This window comes from Sceloporus occidentalis, unplaced genomic scaffold (genome assembly GCF_023333645.1).
Source record: "Sceloporus occidentalis isolate IW3139 unplaced genomic scaffold, rSceOcc1.0.p SCAF_7, whole genome shotgun sequence".
NCBI classification, from domain to species: domain Eukaryota; kingdom Metazoa; phylum Chordata; class Lepidosauria; order Squamata; family Phrynosomatidae; genus Sceloporus; species Sceloporus occidentalis.
This window is the reverse complement of record NW_028316987.1, coordinates 12,315,260-12,337,046: the sequence shown is the minus strand read 5'-3', so window position 1 is coordinate 12,337,046 and position 21,787 is coordinate 12,315,260. Positions and strand designations below refer to the sequence as shown.

At 41.2% G+C, this 21,787-nt stretch overlaps 1 protein-coding gene across 1 annotated transcript in view; it reads left to right on the top strand.

Moving 5' to 3' along the window:
• The first annotated feature begins 21,183 nt into the window (after positions 1 to 21,183).
• Positions 21,184 to 21,787, top strand: part of LOC149309196 (transcription factor CP2-like protein 1) — a 28,558-nt gene continuing 27,954 nt past the window's right edge. Inside the window, exon 1 of the mRNA XM_089531930.1 lies at positions 21,184 to 21,266. Within this exon, the coding sequence (XP_089388056.1) occupies positions 21,184 to 21,266 (83 nt within the window). The remainder of the gene's footprint in view (positions 21,267 to 21,787) is intronic.

The window sequence follows — 21,787 nt, the reverse complement described above, 5'->3', positions numbered from 1 at the left end:
CTATTTAGATGTTACCAACTACCACTGACTTTGTTGTTGTTGTTGTGTACCCTCAAGTCAGTTTCAATTACTGGTGACCCTAAAGAATGAGAGTCTTCCAAGATCCCTGGTCAACAACTATCTGCTCATGTTTTGCAAACTCAGGGCAGCAATGGCTCCCTTGACTGAATCAGTCTTTCTGTAGTATGGCCTCCCTCTTTTCCTACTCCCTCACGCTTTACCAAGCATTATTGTCTTTTCTAGTGAATAATAATATATCCAAAGTACAATAGCCTCAGTCATCTTCAGTTCTAGTGAGGGTTAGGGATTGATTTGCTTTTAGGCATATTTATTATTTCCAGTACCACATTACAAATGAGTTGATTCTTTCTTTTGCCTTTCTTCATTGTCCAGCTTTCACAATCATACATAGAAATCAGAAATACTACGACGCAGATGGTTTTCTCTTTGGTGTTTAATTGTATGTCTTTATGCTTGGGAATCTTATCTAGGTTCTTGGTGGCTTCCTTTACAAGGACTTTATCATACCAGCCTGCCTCACTGGCACAATTACATTGGTTTAAGAATGGAAGCATACAGGTTTGGCATCATTTCTTATCACACTTTTCTCCAAGATAGCACATTGGAGATCCATGGTTGCATGATCTGTTTTCCTCACTGCCAAACACCATCTTCTGAGAGGAAAAGGGGGCAACAAGTGATCGCAGCTGCCAACTGCCTCTCCAAGCCAGCAGTTTTGTAGATAGGCACACAGCAGCAGGCTTTGGCAAGATATTGGCAGCAGCAATTGCTGAGATGGGAGAGAAGGGGGGAAGAGTAGAATCATGCTTATTCACACCAAATGACTGCCTGAAAAGCAGAACTGCAGTGGAAGGAACCTGTTGCATAAAAGCAGTAATGGAATAGCAGCAACACTGAGAGTCTGTTGATGGGTTTTACCCATCAATGAAAACGTGCACTACAGTAACAAATGGAATGCAAGACAGCAGCAGGATGGACACAACACTGTGTGATCAATACCAGCCAAACACGTTTTTATCTGGTTAAAATTCTGCTTTTTAGCCACATGTGATAAAGTCCCAAGACTTTCTTGCCTTCTAATTTCATTCTCGATTTTGGTTAATGACTGATCCAAGGAATAGGTATTTCTTTTACCTATTTCACTGCCACTGACTAGTCTCATAAAATTCTGCTCTGTCTGTTCCCTCTTCCTCTGGTTTTGACCAACATTAAATCCAATCAAGAAGTATTTCTTCATTGACTGAACTGATAGCTACTGATGGGGAAGGTGGATTTTTGTTTAATTGAAAAGAAGAAGAAAGGAAAAACTAACAATGAGGCCCTGGTTGTTCATTCTTTTTAGTGGTAAGGGGGGAAAACATGGGAAGTTGAATGGATGAAAATGAAACAAGAATGTGTTCATTCATTAGTTCATTCATTTTTAAATGCTTTGCATCAGGGACATTGTTTTGCAGGGAAGAAATAACCTAGAACACTATGTGCAGTTCACAAAAAGGTCACAAGAAGGGAGGAGGGAGAAGGACAGCAATGAAACTGAGCAAAGGAAGAAAAAACTTAGAAGAACCCATACAGGTCACAAAAAGGTTACAGGAAAGGATGGAAAGAGCAGCAGCACCAGTACTTAAGAGCTGTCAGCCATTAGGCTGTCTTTGTACCTTTTTCACATGTAAAAATTAAGAAAACTCTTCGATCTGAAATTTCACACAACAAATCCTTCGGAAAAGTAACAGAACAAGAATTTCCCATCTATAGGATCAAAAACCACCCGTAAAATGTGCAAATGAAATGCAAGTTACAGGAAAGATCTGAAAGCTGGTAGAGTTAATGGCCCAGGTTGTGGGGAGGTAGGGTGTCAAACATTTTCCTATTACTTAAATGGAAAACCTAGAAAGTACAGGCAGCAGAAGACTTACTCGGACCCCCACTGAAATAATTGGGAACACAGATGAAAATTGTACGCATGAATGATGTTCACATTAATGAAGAAGTGTAGAGGCTTAAGAAATTCTGGAGGGGAAAAAACAAAAGGGGGAAAAACCTATTTCTATGCATGCCACTTTTCTGGCTTCTTTTATGTATGGCGCATAGAATTATAGGGAATTCTGAGAGCTGTAGGAAAATTTTCATGCTCTGCTTGTATTGATCAATCAGAGTCCTCTCTTTGAAGGCATTCTGTATTTGAAGGACTGCCTAGTTTGTCAAGAACTGTCAGAGAAGAGGAGCAGGGCTCTTGAAATTGTTTTACCATTAAACTCTTAGAACGTTGTGTGAGCAAGCATAATGGTATCCTAACGTATCAAGATGCATTTCTGTTTTAATTACAGGGGCCGCCATAAGTCGACAGGTAACTTGAAGAAACACACACACACACACACAATTATTCCTGAATTTCTAGAGAGGGAGCTGTGTTAGTCTGTTGCAGCAGGACAAAGGCCACTGTCCAATTGATAGTCCCAAAGACAAAGGACCCACCAAAATAATTGCTGAATAGTAAGTAAATATTTATGAGAGCCAGTATGGTATAGTTGTGGTTTGAGCATTGGATTATGACTCTGGAGACCAGGGTTCAATTCCCATGTCGCCCATTAAACTTACTGGGTGACCATGGGCAGGTCACATTCTCTCATCCTCAGAAGATGGCAATGGCAAACCTCCTCTGAATAAACATTGCCAACAAAATATCATGATAGGTTCGCTGTAGGGTCACCATAAGTGGGAAACAACTTGAAGGCACACAACCTACAAGTAAACATTTGTTTAAATCACATTATTCAATGCATCCCCTCTAGTTGGGACTAGCAATTGGATTTTGGTGAAACACACTTTGGGCTCCTCCAGACAGGCACTTGTAGCATTTATTGTAGCTGTAGTTCTCAGATATTTTAAAAGAAGTATCCCAACAATATGTCTGTTATCCTAGACTATTTTCTGGAAATTCCAGGTACCAGCTACAAAATTTCATTTCCACCCATGGATTGCTTTCTTTTTAATTCCAAGGCATGTTGGAATAAAAAAAAGTCTCCTTCCTCTCCTCTGTTTTTCTTTTTCAAAAAGATTTATAGTTCTGTTGTGCATCACTTTCACATTATAACCCTATGGCTGCATCTGCACTGCAGAAATAATGCAGTTTGACATTAACTTAATTACTATGGCTCAGTGCTATGGAATTCTGGGATTAAAAGTTTCTTGTAGTACCAGACTCTTTGACGGAGAAGGCTAAATACTGTATATAATCATGTATAAGTCTAAAATTTTAGCCAAAAAATGAACTCAAAAAATCTGAATTGACTTATCCATGGGTCAATGTAAGTACTGTACCTTAACTCTTATAAAAATAGAAACCATCCCCTGGCGAAACACAAGAGTATATAATCTGTCCTGGAAGCACTAACATTCCTCTATTCTCTCATCCATCAGCCGTGAGTGTGAACACAAACAGTTATCTCTCTTGCAGTTTTGTAAATTCTTTGGTATTGTTTTTCTTTGATCCTTTGTTACAGGACTCTAAGTCTTACTATCGAATTATCCATGCGTCATATCAAAATCTATCATTTTGGCCCCAAAACCTGCCCTCGACTTATACATGAGATCGATTTATAGGCAAGTATATAAAGTATCTCATAAAATTACAAATCTGAGAATTCTGTAGCATTAAGCCATGACAGTTAAAGCCATGTCAAACTGCATTATTTCTATAGTGTAGATGAAGCCATTAAGTCTAAGAAAAGTTCGAAGATGAGAAATTTTCAAACCAAACTGTGCCCTGGATTTTTTTTTTTAAAAGAAAGCAAAATTTGGAAGAGGCCTAGTGCAGATCCAAGAAATTACTACAAACACTTGCCTGGAGCTCAGCCTCCCCAAATTCAAGAGAAACTACACCATGGAGACTTGGGGTCAGGCCCTGAGATTAGACAATCCTAAAAAAAAAACCTCAGAAAAGAATGGACCAAGTGGACCAAGAGGCAACAACAGCCAACAAATCCCAAGGTGCTCTGTCACGAGAACTTGTGTGTCTTTAGACCCATTTGGAAGGAACCTTTGTGGTGCCTTCTAGATAACAAATATATTATGGCATAATAAGCGATCCAGCCCACATCACCAGATGCAATTTTATTTCTACATTTGCATTCATATAAATCATCATATGCAAATGTTATGCAAATCTCCACCTGCTTTTATCCTCTTTTGGAAGGGATGCCTTCTCTCTTGTTTGGCAATGAGTCAGTGGCCACCTTCCTCCCAGAGCTACAAATGGAACCAGGCATCTGGGCTTTGGAAATGAATTCCCCTCCTTGTGGCATTCCACCGCCACTTCCTCCTCCTCCAGGGCTTTGATCTCCATATGTTTTGACATCAAACACGTGCCAGATTTCTAGGACAGAGTGAGAGCCTTTGCAGTGTATACAATATAAACAGGAGAAATAGAAATGAAGGGGGTGAGGAGACAAGGCAACCTGCGCCAGGCACTCTTTGCTTATTTGTTGACAGATAAACTTCACCAAAGGCAGATGGAAACGTGCCAGCAACTCCCTAAGAGAAGTGAGCAGGGAGGGGCGTGGATAAAAATCTCAGTGGTGTGATGGGATATTCCACTTGTAGACAAATGACAAGGTTAGAGGTTAATTCCTAAAACAGGAAGGGGATGGAGTGAGGTAGGAAGTTGAGGTACAGAGACATTCATATGCTTGGGCTTTATTCACCAGCTGCAAAGTGTAGAAATTAGGCCAGCATGGTGTAATGGTTTGAGTGTTGGATTAGGAAACTAGAGACCAAGGTTTGAGTCCCAGCTTGGCCATAGAAACCCACTGGGTGACTTTGGCCAAGTCACATTCCCTCAGTCTCAGAGGATGTCAATGGCAAACTTCCTCTGAAGAAACTCACCAAGAAAACCCTATATGACATGTTCACCTTAGAGTCACATAAGTCAGAAATGACTTGAAGGTATACAACAAACAAGCCACATTGTAGTATCGGATCATACCACTGCATAACCCATCACACAATGGGCAGTACTGCCATGTGCATCAGGAATTCCTACTCTCCGCCTGCCACTAGCAACTCCACAACTGGACTTGATCGGTGGTGTATGTTGGTGACAGTGGGCCTGCAAACCATAGAGAGGATGCAACTTCTAAGAAAGTCCTACTGGTATAATGGTATTTAGGCCAGTGTTTTCAGTGTGTATGAAATTCAAATCCAAGTCAAGTCAAAGTTGTAGTCATCTGGTGCTGAATTCAAAATGTTCTACAGTGTACTGTTCTTTTGATCATGCGGCTCATGGCTCAGCTTCATCTGATCACTTGTTTTATTTATTTATTTTATTTACACCTGCTTTTCTCTCAAAATGGGATCCAAGGTGGTGTACAACATTTTAAAAGCACAATCAAATTAAAAAATTCTGAATACAAAAATTAAACCACAATTAAACTAAATTTCTGTTTTAAAAAACACAAGGTAAAAACAGTTTAAACAAGCATTAAAACACATTATGAACAGCACTGAAAGATACTTACAAACATTATAAAATAAAAACACTACAACTCCTCCCCCCATTAAAAGCTTTATATGCTGCATACACTAAAACCCCAAAGCTTCCTTAAATAAAAAGGCCTTTGCCTGCTGCTAGACTTGTGTAACCGATTTATTTTAAAATGCCCTTCATTGTGAAATGCCAGGGTTCAGTCTTCTATATTTCCCTCTTTCAGAAAAAAAATGAAACAGCATAAACATCTGTAACCTGAAACATGTGCAACATAACACAAACAGAGTCCATGTTTTGAGAAGAAATGTTCAGTTTTAGATAAACTCAATCTGTGGATGCTCTTAGAGTCAGACTTCTCTTTAGACTTCCAACAAATTTTGCAGCACCTTTGCCAGCTGAAGCCTATTTTTCATCTTCAACCTTGTAGATTGTTCTGGACACAAGCAATCCATGCTCTGATAATAGACTGGTTGGATTACTATAATGCAGTGATGGCCAAACTTTGGTCCTCCCAATGTCTTGGACTTCATCTCCCAGAATTTCTGGGAGAGCTAGGGCTTCTGGGAGTTGAAGTCCAAACCACCTGATGGACCAAAGTTTGGTAATCACTGCGTGTAATGTCTTGCAGGGAGGGTCTGCCTCTGAATACTTAAAAAACTGGAATGGTTTCAAAATATCAGGTGCTGGTGGGAACCATGTTGGGCTTGAAGGATGGATTGCTTTCTAAGTGATTGCCAAAAGGAACATTTCAAAAGGTGAAGGAAGGAACAAGGGGTTCAACAATCCTGGACTTGATCCTAACCAAGAGGGAGGAGTTGGACACTGGGATCAAAACAGTTGGTACTTTAGGGGAAGTGACCATGTAATACTAGATTTGTGCTTGTGGAACAGGAGAAAGAAGAATATAGTCAAACGTGAACCTTGGATTTCAGAAAGTTTGATTTTATCAAGCTCAAGGAATTACTGAGTAAAATCCCATGGCTAGAGATGCTTAAGGAAAAATCCACCCTATATAGTGGGATTTCATGAAGAAGGAACTGCTAAAAGCACAATCATAAGCAATTTAATGGAAGAAGAAAATGGGAAACATCTGAAAAAGTCAATGTGGCTGCACAGTAAACTTGATAATATATAAAAAAATCAAAGGAGGGGTGAATCACCAAGGAATAGGCCAAGCTTGCTAGAATAGTGTCAGGAAATTTAAAGCGCAAAATGAGCTGAGACTGGCTAGGAGCAAGGAGCAACAAAAAGTCCCCCCCCCCCCCAAATATGTTTGAAACAAGAAAATGAACAAGGAAATTGTGTGGCCACTATTTAGCAAGGATGGTAAAATGCTAACAGATCATAATGAAAAGGCAGAACTGCTCGATGCTTATATTGCTCCACTCCCGCCCACCCCACAAAAGGGCTGTCTGCTTCCATGCATCAGCAGAGTTTGGCCATCACTGCATTATAGTAATCCAACCTGTCTATTATCAGAGCATGGATTGCTTGTGTCCAGAACAATCTACAAGGTAAGGAATCTGAGTTGCAAATCTAGACTGATAAGGAGTCAGACAGGAATCATGCATCTGTGGAAGTAGGCTCAAGTCTATGAAAGCTCCTGCAACCAGTTTGTGCACTACCCTGAGCTGTGCAAATGTGCTTCTGGCTACCACTGAAATCTGGGCATCCAAGAGTAGATCCATACTTCAGACCTGAGTCTTCAAGGGGAGTGTAGCCCTATCCAGCACAGGCTGAATTGTTATTCCCTGATTTGCATTTTAACTGTCAAGGAGTATGTCTGATTGTAGATTTTCTGTTTACAGAACATTTCTCATTTGGGAAATTTATTTTACTTCTCTTTTTGAATTAATTATAGGGGAAGGAGTTGTAGCAAAATTTTACCATGAGAAAAAGTATAAAAGAGATGTTCTAGAAGAATGGAACTGGTAAGGCATCCATTTCAGGTAGGTTACTATGTCATTCCTCAGCCACAAAGAGAAAGAAGGAATTAACTCATCTATTGCTGTTGTTTGCCTTCAAGTAATTTCTGCTTTATGGCGGTCCTAAATCAACTCTATCATGGGATTTTCTGGGCAGAATTTGTTCAGAGGGGGTTTGCCTTTGAAGTCAAGAAAGTGTTACTTGTCCAAGTCACTCGGTGGATTTCCATGGCCAGGCAGGGATTTGAACCCTGGTCTCAGTGTCTAGTCCAACCATGCTGGGTTGGCCATTTATACCTAACCACTTGATTGAAGTGGAGATAACCCAAAATATATATTTTTCAGTGCTGAAGGTTTGCTGGTCAGAGCTTGGGAAAGGGTTTTAATTTTCTTTTGGATATGTGGACCAGAATTTCCCATCCCGCTATGCTGTTGAAAGAATGTGGAAAATGCAGTCCAAAAAGTAAAGGGAACTTTCCCATGCTCTGGCCTCGAAGCAGTGATACACTGATGATTTTAGGCTCTAGATTTGATGGATTTAAGGAGGTGGGGGATATTTAGATTATCACATTGGCCTACTTTAGATGATAATGCATATTGCTGTGCTTGAGAACCTCCTTCTCATTCAGCCAAAAGTCCTTGTGCCCCAAACCTCTGCTCTGATATTGCTGCTGTCTTTGTGTCCTGCTTGAAGGCTTCCCAGGAACATCACTGGATGAAGGATGCTAGAAACAGAATACTGATCTAATCCAGAAGGGTTCCATTTACATGGAACAAATCAATTCACCTTCTCATATAAGTAAGTGGTGGCGCCAGGGATTGTGATAGCATTGACTGCTTATTCAGTGCACAACTTCTCATTTGTCTTGGGAATTCTGTACACACACAGCTCTGAAGCCACATTTTTGTGTCTCTTCCCCACACTTACTGCTAAAATGCGCAGGCAGGTGCCATGTAAATGCAGCTTCAGAATACAAACAAACCTTGTTGTCCAGGCACACAGAACCAAATCCCTCTGGGAACAATTAATGTCTGTTCTCCTGCTGTGCTGATATACAGGTACTACCTAAGCTTCTGATGCAAATCCATGGAATTTATGAGAAGCTGCTTTTCTTGCAGAGACTTACTCATGCTTGATTCTAGAAAAGTCTCTGAGATCTTGGGAATCAGAATGTGTACTTAGTAAAGAGTGATATACAGTGATAGTAGGCAAGTAACATGCAGAAGGGGTGTGTGGGTATCTAGAAACCATGAAATATCCAAACAGGCAGGAGAGGTTTTATCCCATGAGAATCTGATCCTAGAATCATAGAGTTGGAAGTGACCACAAGGGCCATCCAGTCCAACTGCCTGCCATGCAGGAAATCATAATCAAAGCATCCCCGACAGATGGCCATCCAGACTCTGTTTAACGACCTCTGAGGAAGGAGACTCCACTACACACCCTTACTGTCAGGAAGTTCCTCCTAATGTTGAGGTGGAATCTCTTTTCCTGCAGCTTGCATCCATTGTTCCAGGGCCTGTTCTCTGGAGCAGCAGAAAACAAGCTTGCTCCCTCCTCAATATGACATCCCTTCAAATATTTAAACAGGGCTATCATATCCCCTCTTAACCTTCTTTTCTCCAGGCTAAACATCCCCAGCTCCCTAAGTCGTTCCTCATAGGACATGGTTTCCAGACCCTTCACCATTTTCGTCGCCCTCCTTTGGACACACTCCAGTTTCTCAACATCCTTATTATTATTATTATTATTATTATTATTAACCTTTATTTATAAAGTGCTGTAAATTTTTGAATTGTGGTGCCCAGAACTGGACACAATATTCCAGGTGGGGCCTGACCAAAGCATAATAGAGTGGTACTATTACTTTCCTTGATCTAGACACTATACTTTTATTGATGCAGCCTAAAATTGCATTGGCCTTTTTAGCTGCTGAATCGCACTGTTGATTCATATTCAACTTGTGATCTACTTGGACTGCTAGATCCCTTTCACATGTAGTCTTGTTCAGCCAGGTGTCCCCATCCTATATTTGTGCATTTCATTTGTCTGCTCTAAGTGCAGTACCTTACATTTCTGTGTGTTGAATTTCATTTTGTTAGCTTTCTAGTCTATTCAGATCATTTTGAATTTTGATCCTGTCCTCTGGAGAATTAGCTATTCCTCCTAATTTGGTGTCATCTGCAAATTGGATAAGTATGCCCCCAATTCTGTCATCCAAGTCATTGATAAAGATGTTGAATAGCACTGGGCCTAGTGGCCACTGGTAACTTCCATATCAGTGGGATGGCGAATCCATTCTGGGTTTTAGAATGATTTGGAAAGACACTGTCCCAGGTGCTGAACCCAATCTCCAAAAAAGGCTCAACCATTTGGAAAACTTTTTAAAAGTCTAGGCTGTAACCCAGATCAGAATATAGCTTTATTGATATGGAAGCCACCAGATGTCACTGCCATCCTTCTGCAGATATTGTCTGCATGGTTTCAGAAGTATGGCTTCACTTGATGAGGCCTAGGAACCTGATTTAAAAACCAAAAAAACCAAAACCAGTCCCACTATACCCCAAATCATGGCTTCAATATAACGAGAGCCAAGAACTTTTTAAAAAATCCAACATGCTGTAATTTTAATCAGAATAACAAATTTAATATGCATAGAACATTAGTAGGCAAACTCACTGCAACTATCCATTTGGTAATTGGAACAGAAGTATCCATTTTGTCCAAAACAATAATAGGAAAGCTGTACGCTGCCAAAGCTCTGTATGGCAGCATATATGACTCACACCTCACACAGCTCTCTTATCCCTCGGCCTTTGCTGAACCTTCTTAGTCAGAGGGGCTGCGTAGGAAGAAGAGCTGAAGAATTGATTCTTAGAACACCATCACCATGGGATAATTAGCCACACTTTCTAGGTCCTGAGTCCACAGTATGAGCCTTTTTTAAAAATGAAATAAAAATAAGTCCCTTGTCTCCAAACCCAAGGGACTTTTTTATTCATCCAATTCATTTGGTTCACTTCTGCTGATCGGAAAGCATCTGTTTCCAAAGAAAGTTTGGTAGTGGCTTACATCAGTGGTGCAGAAGACTCCCTGAAAGACAAATGCCAGAAAAGGATAGTTCTACTCAGCTAGGATTGTCATCACAAAAGGGAAAAAAAGAACAACACAAAGTAACTGGAATTTCTTCCAATTTGGGATGACATAAATGTGGGCAGGAAGACCATAATCAGACTCCCTTGAAAACTTTTAGTTTATATATAATACAATTGCATCAAAATTAACCAACTACTTTTTAAAATAATATCCCACAAAGTAAGCATTGAAAAGGAAAAAATGCAAAACTTTTCAACATGATTTTATTTTTAAATTTCTCTGCATTTTTATTTCAGCTACAACAGATTATTCAGCAAATCACAATTTGGATGTCTGGTTCCATATTGGCTTAAGGGCCCTTTTGAACTATAGCTCCCAGAATCCCATAGGGAATATGGTAACGTTTCTAAATTGCACTGCTATCCTTGGGAAAGATGGTCTTGCTTAGCCTTACATTCAAATTTTGGTCTGGACAGGAATACAGTGTTGATTTGGGACAAATCATACTGTGTCACCAGCCCTCTGAAATTAAGTCAGGTAGTTTTTTTATGAGCTCTCCACTTTACCACTTTGAACACAGAACCACAGACTCATAGAGTTGGAAGATACCACAAGGGACATTCAGTCCAACCTCCTGCTATGCAAGAACTCACAATCAAAGCACCCCCAACAGATGGCCATCCAACCTCTATTTAAAAACTTGCAAAGAAAGAGACTCCACCAAATTCCGAAAAGTGTATTCGGCTATCCTACAGCTCTTACTCTCAAGAAATTCTTCCTAATGTTTAAGCAGTATCTCTTTTCCTATAGTTTGAATCCATTGCTTGAGGTCCTATTTTCTGGGGCTACAGAAAACAAACTTGCTCCATCTTCAGTCTGACATCCTTTAAAATATTTAAACAGGGCTATCATATCACCTTTTAACCTTCTCTTCTCCAGGCTAAACATACCCAGCTCCCTAATCTGCTCCTCATAGCATTTCATGGTTTCTACAGGCCTTTCACCATTTCGGTCGCCCTCCTCTGGATACGCTCCACCTTGTCAACATCCTATTTGAATTGTGGTGCCCAGAACTGGACACTATAGCAAAACAGAATGGTACTATTACTTCCCTCGATCTAGACACTATACTTCTATAGCTGCAACCTAGAATACCTTTCATGTGTACTATTGTGAAGCCAGATATCCACCATCAGGTATCTGTGCATTCCTTTCTTTCTTTTTTTAGGCCTAAGTGTAGTAGAATTCCCTGTAGAAATTCATTTTGTTAGTTTTAGCCCAGCTTTCTAATCTATCAAGGTCATTTTGAATTTTGATCCTGTCTTCTGAGGTATTAGCTACTCCTGATTTGTTGTCATCAGAATATTTTATAAGCATGACCTCTATTTCTTCACTCAAGTCATTGGTAAAGATGTTGAATAGCACTAGGCCCAGGACAGAACCCTGTGTCACCTCACTGGTCACTTCTTTCCAGGATGAAGTGGAGCCATTGGTGAGCACTCTTTGGGTGTGTACTTTGTTTCCTCATCCCCCATATACGTAATACAGAACTATCTCCTTGTGAGGGATTTAAGGATGCTGCCTTATTACCATGCATAGGATTAGAACACCATGGGATTAGATGTGTGCAACATGAATGTTACCAAGAAGGCTGCCAGCCATTTTAAGATCACCAACTGAACTTAAACCTTACAATTCCTCTCTCCCTCCCATTCCCTCCAATTTATAAAATGCTGTTCAGGGACTGCAAAAATGCAGGAAGCTGCGGAGCCACAACTACAATCAGCCAAACCCAAACGTGGGCTTGCCATTTGAGGATTGGAGCATCTGTGGATGGCCCCACCGTACTCTCCCAAATGGCAGTGTGTGCAAGTGACTGTGCCAGTGCAACAGTGCACACTATGCGCTGCTATTCAAATCAATCAGTGTGCTTTGGACCTATGAGATGTATTTATCGCCTTATCATCTGATTTACTCGATTTGGGAGGGACAGTACCAATTAATCATTTGCTGTTTTCCTTATTTTAAAGCTGATTTTAAAATATCCCAGTTTCTCTCTTCTCCTTCCACTTTTCCCCTTTTGTCCATGGCTTACACCTATGGCTGCAAACTCATTTCAAAGTGCAAAAAGAGTTTGCACTCAATTAGCAGTAGGAAAAGAAGTGGGGGATAATCTTGCCTTTCCCAGTAGGCTCAGGGAAAAGTTAACCGCTGCAGCCTCTCCTAGCTTGGATGTTCTTCCTCATGAACAACTTTTGGCATCATGCCCACCCTCTGACATTGCTTTGCAACATGTGTCCTGGTATTCATTTGCGAAATGCTGAAGGGTATGTAGTTCCAATATTCAAAACAAATCTGAAGGCCTGGGACCAGACACTTGCAAAGAACATGCTCCACCAATGAGCTATGTGCCCTCTTGGTGTTCCTACTGCTATACCTCCCCCAAACTTACTGTCAGAAATACAGGTCCAATTTGGCCATCTTGTCAAATGGCACCTGGCTTCCATCCAGACTTTGGGAAAGTTCATTACTTGAACAGCTTCCAGAACTGCCCTCCTTCCCTTGTCCCCAACAGGGGAATTCTGGGAGGAGCTGTCACTCCCAAAACTGATGTTTTCTGATTCTTATCGTGTCTCTTATCATGCAATGGGAATTCATTCTGATGATGCTGGAAGTGACGCTGCTCCAATGTTGTGGCACAATTGGAAATGAGTTGGCAACGGCTGAAGAGGGACTGACTCTCCTGCCACTTGCACGTCGTGCCTTTTTCTTCCCAATAGTGATTGTCCAACTACGAGGCTTTATATAATGATACATTTATAACACTCCTCTGCAATAGGGAAGTATTTCCAGCCGTATTGTGCAAGAGCAAAAAGAATTCATCCTTTCTTATTGCGTCAGATGCTTCTCTCTCTTTTGCGGCTCTCCCTCTCTTTTCCCTTGACCTCCTACACACTCCAAGCAACTGGATGTTTTACTATGCAACAGTCATTAATATCAACGGCTGCCTCTACAGTTAACTCATTGTTAGGCTGCAATTTCCATTAGATCAGAGAGGGAGTTTTTTTTTTCTTTAAAGACAAGTGCAATTTGAAGAATTTAAGCCAAGCCTGAAGGTACTTGTGGTTGGAATCCATCTTCTACCAGATGTAGCCAGTCCTTTTAATGATAAGGGATGATCGGAGTAACAGTAGGTGTTAATCATCATCTGGAGTGACACAAGTCCCCTATCCCTGAGTTAAGCCTTTCCAAACCTGGTGTCTGCCTGATGTGATGGATGACAACTGTCATCATGTTCCACCCATAGCAATTGGGGATGGTGAGAGCTGTAGTCCAGCATGCTGCAGGATAAGGAATAAGAGATTATTGAGTGATCTGGGAATTTCCAGTTATATATTTGCAGAACCAATTTAAGATTTGATTGTTCAGTGGTGACCATCACTATAGTTGTTGGGGCCTGGTGGTCTTACCAGGTGCTGTGGAAAGGGGCACTGTGGGAAATAAAAAGCCTGATACTGCTCAGAATGACTGCCTACATCCTCACCCCAAATTCCTTGCTGGGTGTCTACAGCTATGAACCTCTCAGCAAGCATCACAGCCGATGGGGGATTACTTTTTGGACTACAATTCCTAGATGTCATGCTAGATTGGTATGTTGAGTATTGTATTATTAATATTAGTATTAGTATTTGTATCCCACTCTTTCCCCAAAACTCACAATATTTAAAGAACAGTACAATTATAAGCATTTTTTTAAAAGGGCATGCATTGTAGCCTTAACAAGTAAGCATGGTACAGACGCGCCAAATGCGCCATGCTGGTGGCGTACTAGGGTTAAGAGACTGTGCAGCAACCGCACTGTCTCTAACCCTAGTACGGCGTGGTGCCATAACAATGGCAGCCCCCCATGTATACGGGCATCGCCATTGTTACGTGACGGATGCATAGCGTCCGCATGTTGTGCAGCACTTGTGATATCACGAGTGCACCATTGGCGCATTCGGGCATCACAATGGTGGTGCAAAAAGAAACCACTTTTTGCGGGTTCTTTTTCCTCCACAAGGAAGCCACATGGTTTGGCAGCTGCGGCTTCCCTGCGGGCGGGGGGGGGGGGGAAGACACCGGCAGGCCTCCCTTTTAGGGAGGTCTGTACCACACCAAAGTTCCCCCAGGTTTGCAGCAGTGGGCCTTCAGAAAGCCTCACCAGACTGTTGCCAAAGGATCTCAAGGACTGCAGCCAATCCTATACATTTCTGTTATAAGTTGACTCAATGGCCTTTGGCAAGCCACCTCAGGGATAAACCTCATATTACCATAAACATTTAGGATCAGTCACTCATCAAAATGGAGTCTGCAGTCAAGAAATCAGAAGACTGTTAGAAGGGCCCCTATGAAGAAACTAGACAAGATCCTCAAATGTAAAGATGTATAACTAAATACCAGAGTCAGGATTGCCCATGCTGTAGCATTTCTCACTCCTATGTACAGGTGTGAAAGCTGGACAGTGGGGAAAATATGAACACATATGAGATGTGGTGCTGGAGGAGAGTTGTACAAAAACCATGGCCTGCTGAAAAGACAAATGAATCAGTCCTAGAGCAAATCAGGCCTTAACTTTCAGTAGAAGCAAAGACAACTAAACTGAGGCTGTTGTACTTTGGACATATTGTGACATGACTCACTGGAAAAGACAGTGATGCTCAGCAAAGCGGAAGATAGTAGGAAAAGAGAAAAACTACATTATAGGTGGATTGATTCATTCAGTTTGTATGACAGGAGCAGAACAAATGATGACCAGGGCTCTCAGAGGTCTTTCATTCAAAAGGTTGGCATAAGTTAACATTCACCTGATGGCAAATAAGCATTACATGTAGCTGAGTTTTAATTTATTTTTTACTTGAAAGGAAAGATATGAGGGCCTAACTTGGATTAGGAGTGGATAAGGGACACATGCCAAGAAAACATGTGATATGCCTTAGTTGGCATACGTCAGAAACAATCTGAAGACACACAACAACAACAAAATGAAACTTACTTCTAAAGGGTACAACCATTTTCTTCTTCTTTATTTCACCCAAAAACTCTCCTCCTGTGAAGGCTTTAAAAATGAAAGAAGAAAGAATTCAATTGACACAAATGGAGGGTTATTTTATTTTATTTTTTGAAACCTTCAGTAGAGAGGGAATAAATTTGAGGCAGGAAATCGATGCTGGGGCAAGGGATGGAGATTTGTGCTTCTCCTGTCTGCACATGGTGATCCTGATCCATTTTTGGCCTGCAAGCCCATACTTTTTGGAGGGAAAGAATGAGGCCAGGTTGTAAGTTTAACACAGCAGGGAGTTCTCGCCTCAGGCATTCTTCTGTAAATGCAAGGAGTACAACAACAGTTGCCTACTTCAGGAGCTGTTGCCTTGAGATAAGGTATGTGAAGTGCATACTTTAAAGATACTATATAAATGATAACAGATATAAGTCCAGGAATTACTGGAAGCACATTGACTAGCCATGTGCTTGGGAGCCTGGGGTCCAGTTGCACAGAGAGTCTCCCCACACACAAAAAGCAAGAGACCAACAGACTTGTGGCTCTCCACATGAGGAGAGTGGCAGTCCAGGAGACGGAAGGGGTAGAGTTGGTGTGCTCCTCTCTTCATGACATTTAAGCTGGGGCCCATTTACACTACAGAATTGTAGCGTGATGATTCCACTTTAATGGGAATGGCTGCATTTAATGAAATTCTGGTGTTTGTAGTTTGGGGAGCTCTCCTGCTGGGGAGTCTAAATGCCTTTCTCTAAACTGCAAATCCCTGAATCTGGAAGGCTGGAACCATGGCAGGTAAAGTGGAATTGTCATGCTATCAGTGTATAATGTGAAACACAAGAGTTGACATGTCAACTGAATGGGGTTTGTGAAGCTGTACAGACCAGCGATGAACTCCAGCTTTGGTGTGGAGTGGGGCGTGATGACTGCAAGGCTTGCCCCCAATGTCACTCCCATGCCAGTGTGATGCTGAGCCCCCCTCCACCACATGGTGGGAGATATCATGGCACTCCCTTAGCACACGGTGTACACAGACTGCACCAAAGGAACACCAAAAAGCCATTGCGCTAGCAGCTATGGTGCCCATTCCATGGCGCAAAAAGGAGCCTCTTTTTGTGGCTCCTTTTGGTGCAGCAGAAAGGTCAGATCGGGGCTGTGGCGCATGGTTCTCACAGCCCCAGTCCAGCCCTTGTGTGTGTCTATGTGGAGGTTTGGTAGATTTCAAGGACTCCTGCTGCAGTCTTTCTGGAAACAGGGCCAGCCAAAAGCATTTTGCTCCCTGATGTCAATCAACAAATGATGCCCACTTCCCCCAATCAAAGTAAAGTGTACATCATCCAAGTCAACCATGTTACTCTTTCCTTTTCTGGTAATAATAAAAACTATAATAATGATGATAACAGCAAATGAAATGGTTAGCCATGTCCTGTCCCACACTCAACTCTGCCACCTGAAGCAGCAGCCTCACTCTTTGCTGTGCATGGAAAAGCCTGCCCTATGAACCCGTTCCCTGTCAGGCAAAACCCTTCCTCAGGGACAAAGAAACCATGGCTGGCCTGAGATATTTTGTTTCCTAAAGTGGTTCAGCAAATAGCCTCTCCCCATTAAAGTACTGGCTACCAAAAGCCAGAAGACCTATTTTGGCACAATAGGCCAAAAAACCAAAACACAAAACAAAACAACAACAAAAACCTTCATAAGCTTGTCTCCCCCTCCCTGGCAGTAAAAATGCAATAGCAACAAATTAAATAACGAAGATTTTGCCAGCATTGTTTTTTTTTTTTTACAACACTGTAAATCTCTTGGGTGAAGCAGCTGCTTTGCTCTGTCTCATGGTGAGGCCCAGCCCTGAGGCATGCTATAATAGGCTTGTTTAGTTGTTTGAGAGCAAAATCACTGTCCTCCATCAGGGCTTGGATTATAAGAGTTTGTGTAGACTTTTATAATCCCCTTTCTTGGGGAGCGAAGAGCCGGGGAGAAGGAGGCTGGAATGCGTGCCCGGCCCCCTCCTCCTCGCTTTTCATTTGCCTGAATCTACAAGGGAAGAACAAGATTCTGCCCTTTCCTCTCTGAGATGATTAGGGCAACTCCCCTGTCTAAGTGGTGGTCGTAATAGTAGTAATTGTAGTAGTTTATAGCAGTAGTTATATTTATTATTACTATTGTTGTTTTATTTATGTCCCAACTTTTCCCAATACTGAGACTCAAGGCAGCTTACAAATTATTAAAGCCAATACAGATTAAAAGCATTCAAACACATCAGTAATATACAGTGTGAGTTAAAACCATTTTAGATTCTTTAAAAAAAAACAGGTTAAAAAAACATCAATTGAATAATACACCACAAAAAGCCCATTAATTTCAATTTCAAGCCTGGTAGGATAGGAACATTTTCACTTACTGGCAGAATGAAAGCAAGGAAAGAGCCATGCATGATAGCTTGGAGGGACTTCCAAAGCATGGGAGCAGCCACTGAGTTGGGTTTCAAATTTTCCCTGGACTATTGGGATTTTACCCTTTTCCTAACTTGGGGGTCATTTAGATGGTGAAAATAATCCAGGTAGAATCTGAGTTGAATCTTTGTTGTTCACATACATTTCAAATACATCTGATTAATTATCGGGGGGGGGGGGGGGGCGGGGGTACCAAAAAACCCACTTAACCTGGGACAATCGATCTCCGGGATTTCTTTTGGGTTTTTCTAAAAGACTCACATCGTCAGCTGTGTGAATTACTGATGCGAATAGACCTGGGATAAATTGGGATAAAACTCAGCAAGCCTTGGACATGCTTTGAATACATCTGCACCCTTGACTCCATCCTCATTTGAATGCTGACATGAGTGAGCAACAGAACTCATAGAGATGCACATAGATGTGGTTCCATAGTGAACAACAAAATTGGAATGCATAAATTAGATTATTTGCATCGTCGAGCTAAAAAAAAAAACAATGTTTGAATAAGTCCTTGGGGCCTTTCAGACCTCACTGATCACATTTACTGAGGCTGATGGGAACTGAAGTCTAAAAACATCAGGATGGCTTCAGGTTGGGAAAGAGTGGCTTTCTTGATGGCTGTTCCCAGGAGCCTCTTCAAAAGGAAGATGGGTGGGCATTCTCTGCCCTTCTGCCAATGAACAAAGATTGGCTTTATTCTAGTAGCCTTTTTGTAACTGACTAGTTGTTGACGAAGGGCCTTTTAATGGGAGGGTGCTGTACTTTATTGATGTGGTGTTAGGGTTCTTGTAATTCTATTGTATTTTATAATTTGTTTATTTGGGTTTTACGGTTATAACTTTTTTGTGGTTTTAGCAGTACCTTTTCTTTTTGTTAGTTAATCATTGTCAGCCACCACAAGTCTCAACTTTGGGAGAAAAGCAGGATATCAATCAACTGACTAATCAGATCAATCAATCAAAATTTCAGCAACCAGCTGCCAGTTGCAAACATTCTTACCTTGGACATGGTGCCAGAATGAGTGGTGGCAATCTGGGGATCAAACAGATTGTCTGGATCCATCTTTGATGGGCTTTTGGCACAAAAATCACCCTCATCATCTTGAGGAATGACCTATACTAGAAGAAAAGACAGAGCTCTTTGATCCTGCTTTGATCTCAGTGACCTCCAGTACCATCAATCATATTATCCTTTTAGATAGGTGTACAGTCTCAGGAATGGGGTGGTATAATATTTAGGTAACCTGAGAATATCTTCAGATGCTTTCCTCTAGTCTAGGTACTTCCACCATCTGAAGTTATGTAAGCGCTGTGCGGTAACGTGCAGATGCCGCGCGGCGCTTACATAACAATGGCAGCGCCCATGTATACAGGGTGCCACCATTATTATGCGGCCACCACGTACTAGGGTTCTGGGGCATGTGGTCACTCCTCTCCTGCGCAACCCTAGTACGTGGCCAGGCCGGCGCAAAGTACTGGTCTGGACTGTGCCTATGTTACCACAAGTCCAGGCTTATCTAGAATTCCAAAATCCCAAATCCAAAATATTTCAAAATCCAAAATTATCCACATGGGTAGCTGAGATAGTGACACTTTTGCTTTCTGATGGTTCAATGTACAAAAACCTTGTTTCAGGCACAACATTAAAAATATTACATCTAAAATTACCTTCAAGGTATGTGTATAAGGTGTATATGAAACAGATTGATTTCATGTTTAAATTTGGGTTCCATCTCCAAGATATCTATGCAAATATTCAAAAATCCAAAAATCTCCAAAATCCCAAACAACTCTGGTCCCAAGCATTTCAGATAAGGGATATTCAAATTGTATCTGTAAGCCACTTTGATAGTTTTTGTTGTTGTTGTCATTGGAAGGACAGGGTAAAAACACTTTAAGTAAACAGCAGCAGCAGCAACACAACAACAGTATCAGAGGATTTTGGTGTTTGTGTGTGAGACAAAAAGTTTCCACTGTCATCCAATTGCAGAGAACACTTTCCCCTTCTTTACTGTAAATTTGTATTTGTGCTCTGAGATAGGTAATTTAGGCCCCATACAGACAGGCCAAAATAAACTGCTTCGGGTCACTTTGGAGATATGCTGCTTAAATGATGCATACACCCTAAGAGTCCAGAAGTCATGCCAAAGCTTTGGCACGGCTTCCGGACATTTAGGACACATGCATCATTTAAACAACAGATCTCTAAAGTGACCCGAAGCAGCTTTATTTTGGCCTATCTGTATGGGCTCTAACAGACACTAAGAAAGTCTCTTATCCTATCTTGGAAAATATATAACATTTTGTTGGGAAATTGGTTTTAGCCAGTGGTATGGCCTGTCCACACAATTTGCTTTAGCAGCCAATGGAATATTAAAACCATAAGGTTTTTCGGGTTTTAGCAGAACAAATCTTGCTGACTGCAACTATTTATATTTTTTTAAAACCATCATATTTCATTTACTTTTAATAGTGACAGGAAAAGATGTGAAGTCCTGGAAAAAATGCTTTAAAATATTATTATTTTTACTTGGGACATGAAAAACTAGATACAGTACATATTTTTACCTATGGGATTATTTATCCTTCTAGCAGATATTTTTCCGAAAAAGTCTTCATGTCCCTGTGATAAGGATTTATTAAAAAGCTATGATGAATGGTTTGGAAGTTACAGATAAGTGTTTGTAATTTATTCATTACTACCTAATGAATCCCAGACCCAAAGTTGCAATTTTATCTAGTACTAGGTTTTATCTGTCAGCTGCCTTTACCTGCTTGGGCATGTTCACATTTCTGCTTCTCCCTTTCCATACTTCCTCCTGTGTCTCTTTTTAATGAAGTTTTGGGTAAAGAAATGTATTCTGCCTCCTTGGCTGCAAGAAAAAGACAGGTGCAGTGGTAACAGCTAGTCATACCTTTGGTCAACCTGAAGAAAGGTAAAATTGTAAAAAGCTGTTATCTGAAACATCTTACCCTTGACCAATCAAACAGGTTCTCTCCTTGCACACACCCACCTGAGGATCAAGTACATAAAAAGAAAAGGGATGGTAGTTGCACTCCAGAAGAGCAACCAACTGCCGCAGGGTAGAGATCTTTCCTCTTCATTGTTTCTGTGTGTGCTTCTGATATTTTTGTGGTCCATCTTTTGGGGATCCACCACCAATCATGCTTTTCTGGCACAGCCAACCTGATCATTACTGGCCAAGCCCAGGGGAAATGTATCCTTGCTCTGGCAGCAATCTGATAAGGTGAGAGGTTTTCTTTTATCTACCCTGTCCCTTCCCAAACTGGCCAGAAACGCTAGTGGTGGAAGTCCAGAATTGGCTAGGTGGAGATGCAGGAAATAGCCGACAGCTCTTCAGGTGGTTACTGGGATGCTTCCTAGAATGTAAAAAATTGCCTCATTGGATCACATTCATATAATTTAGTGTTCTGTTTCTTGAAACAGCAGCCTACTGGGTGGCTGTAAAAGGTCAAGAGCAGAGGATAATGGTGGTAGATTAGCTTTGCTATTTGTCTTCCCAGCATCTGAATATTCAGAGGTATTGATAGTTGTTGTTTGACATTAAGTCACCTTTGACTTATGGGGATCCTATGAATGAGAGACCTCCAAGAGGTCGGGTTTTGTAAACTCAAGGCTGTGTCTTCCTTGATTGAATCAATCTACTGGTAATGTGGTGTCCCTCTTTTCCTGCTGCCTTCCACTTTGTTGTTTGTTGTGTGCCTTCAAGTTGTTTCCAACTTATATAACAATAAGACAAACCTATCA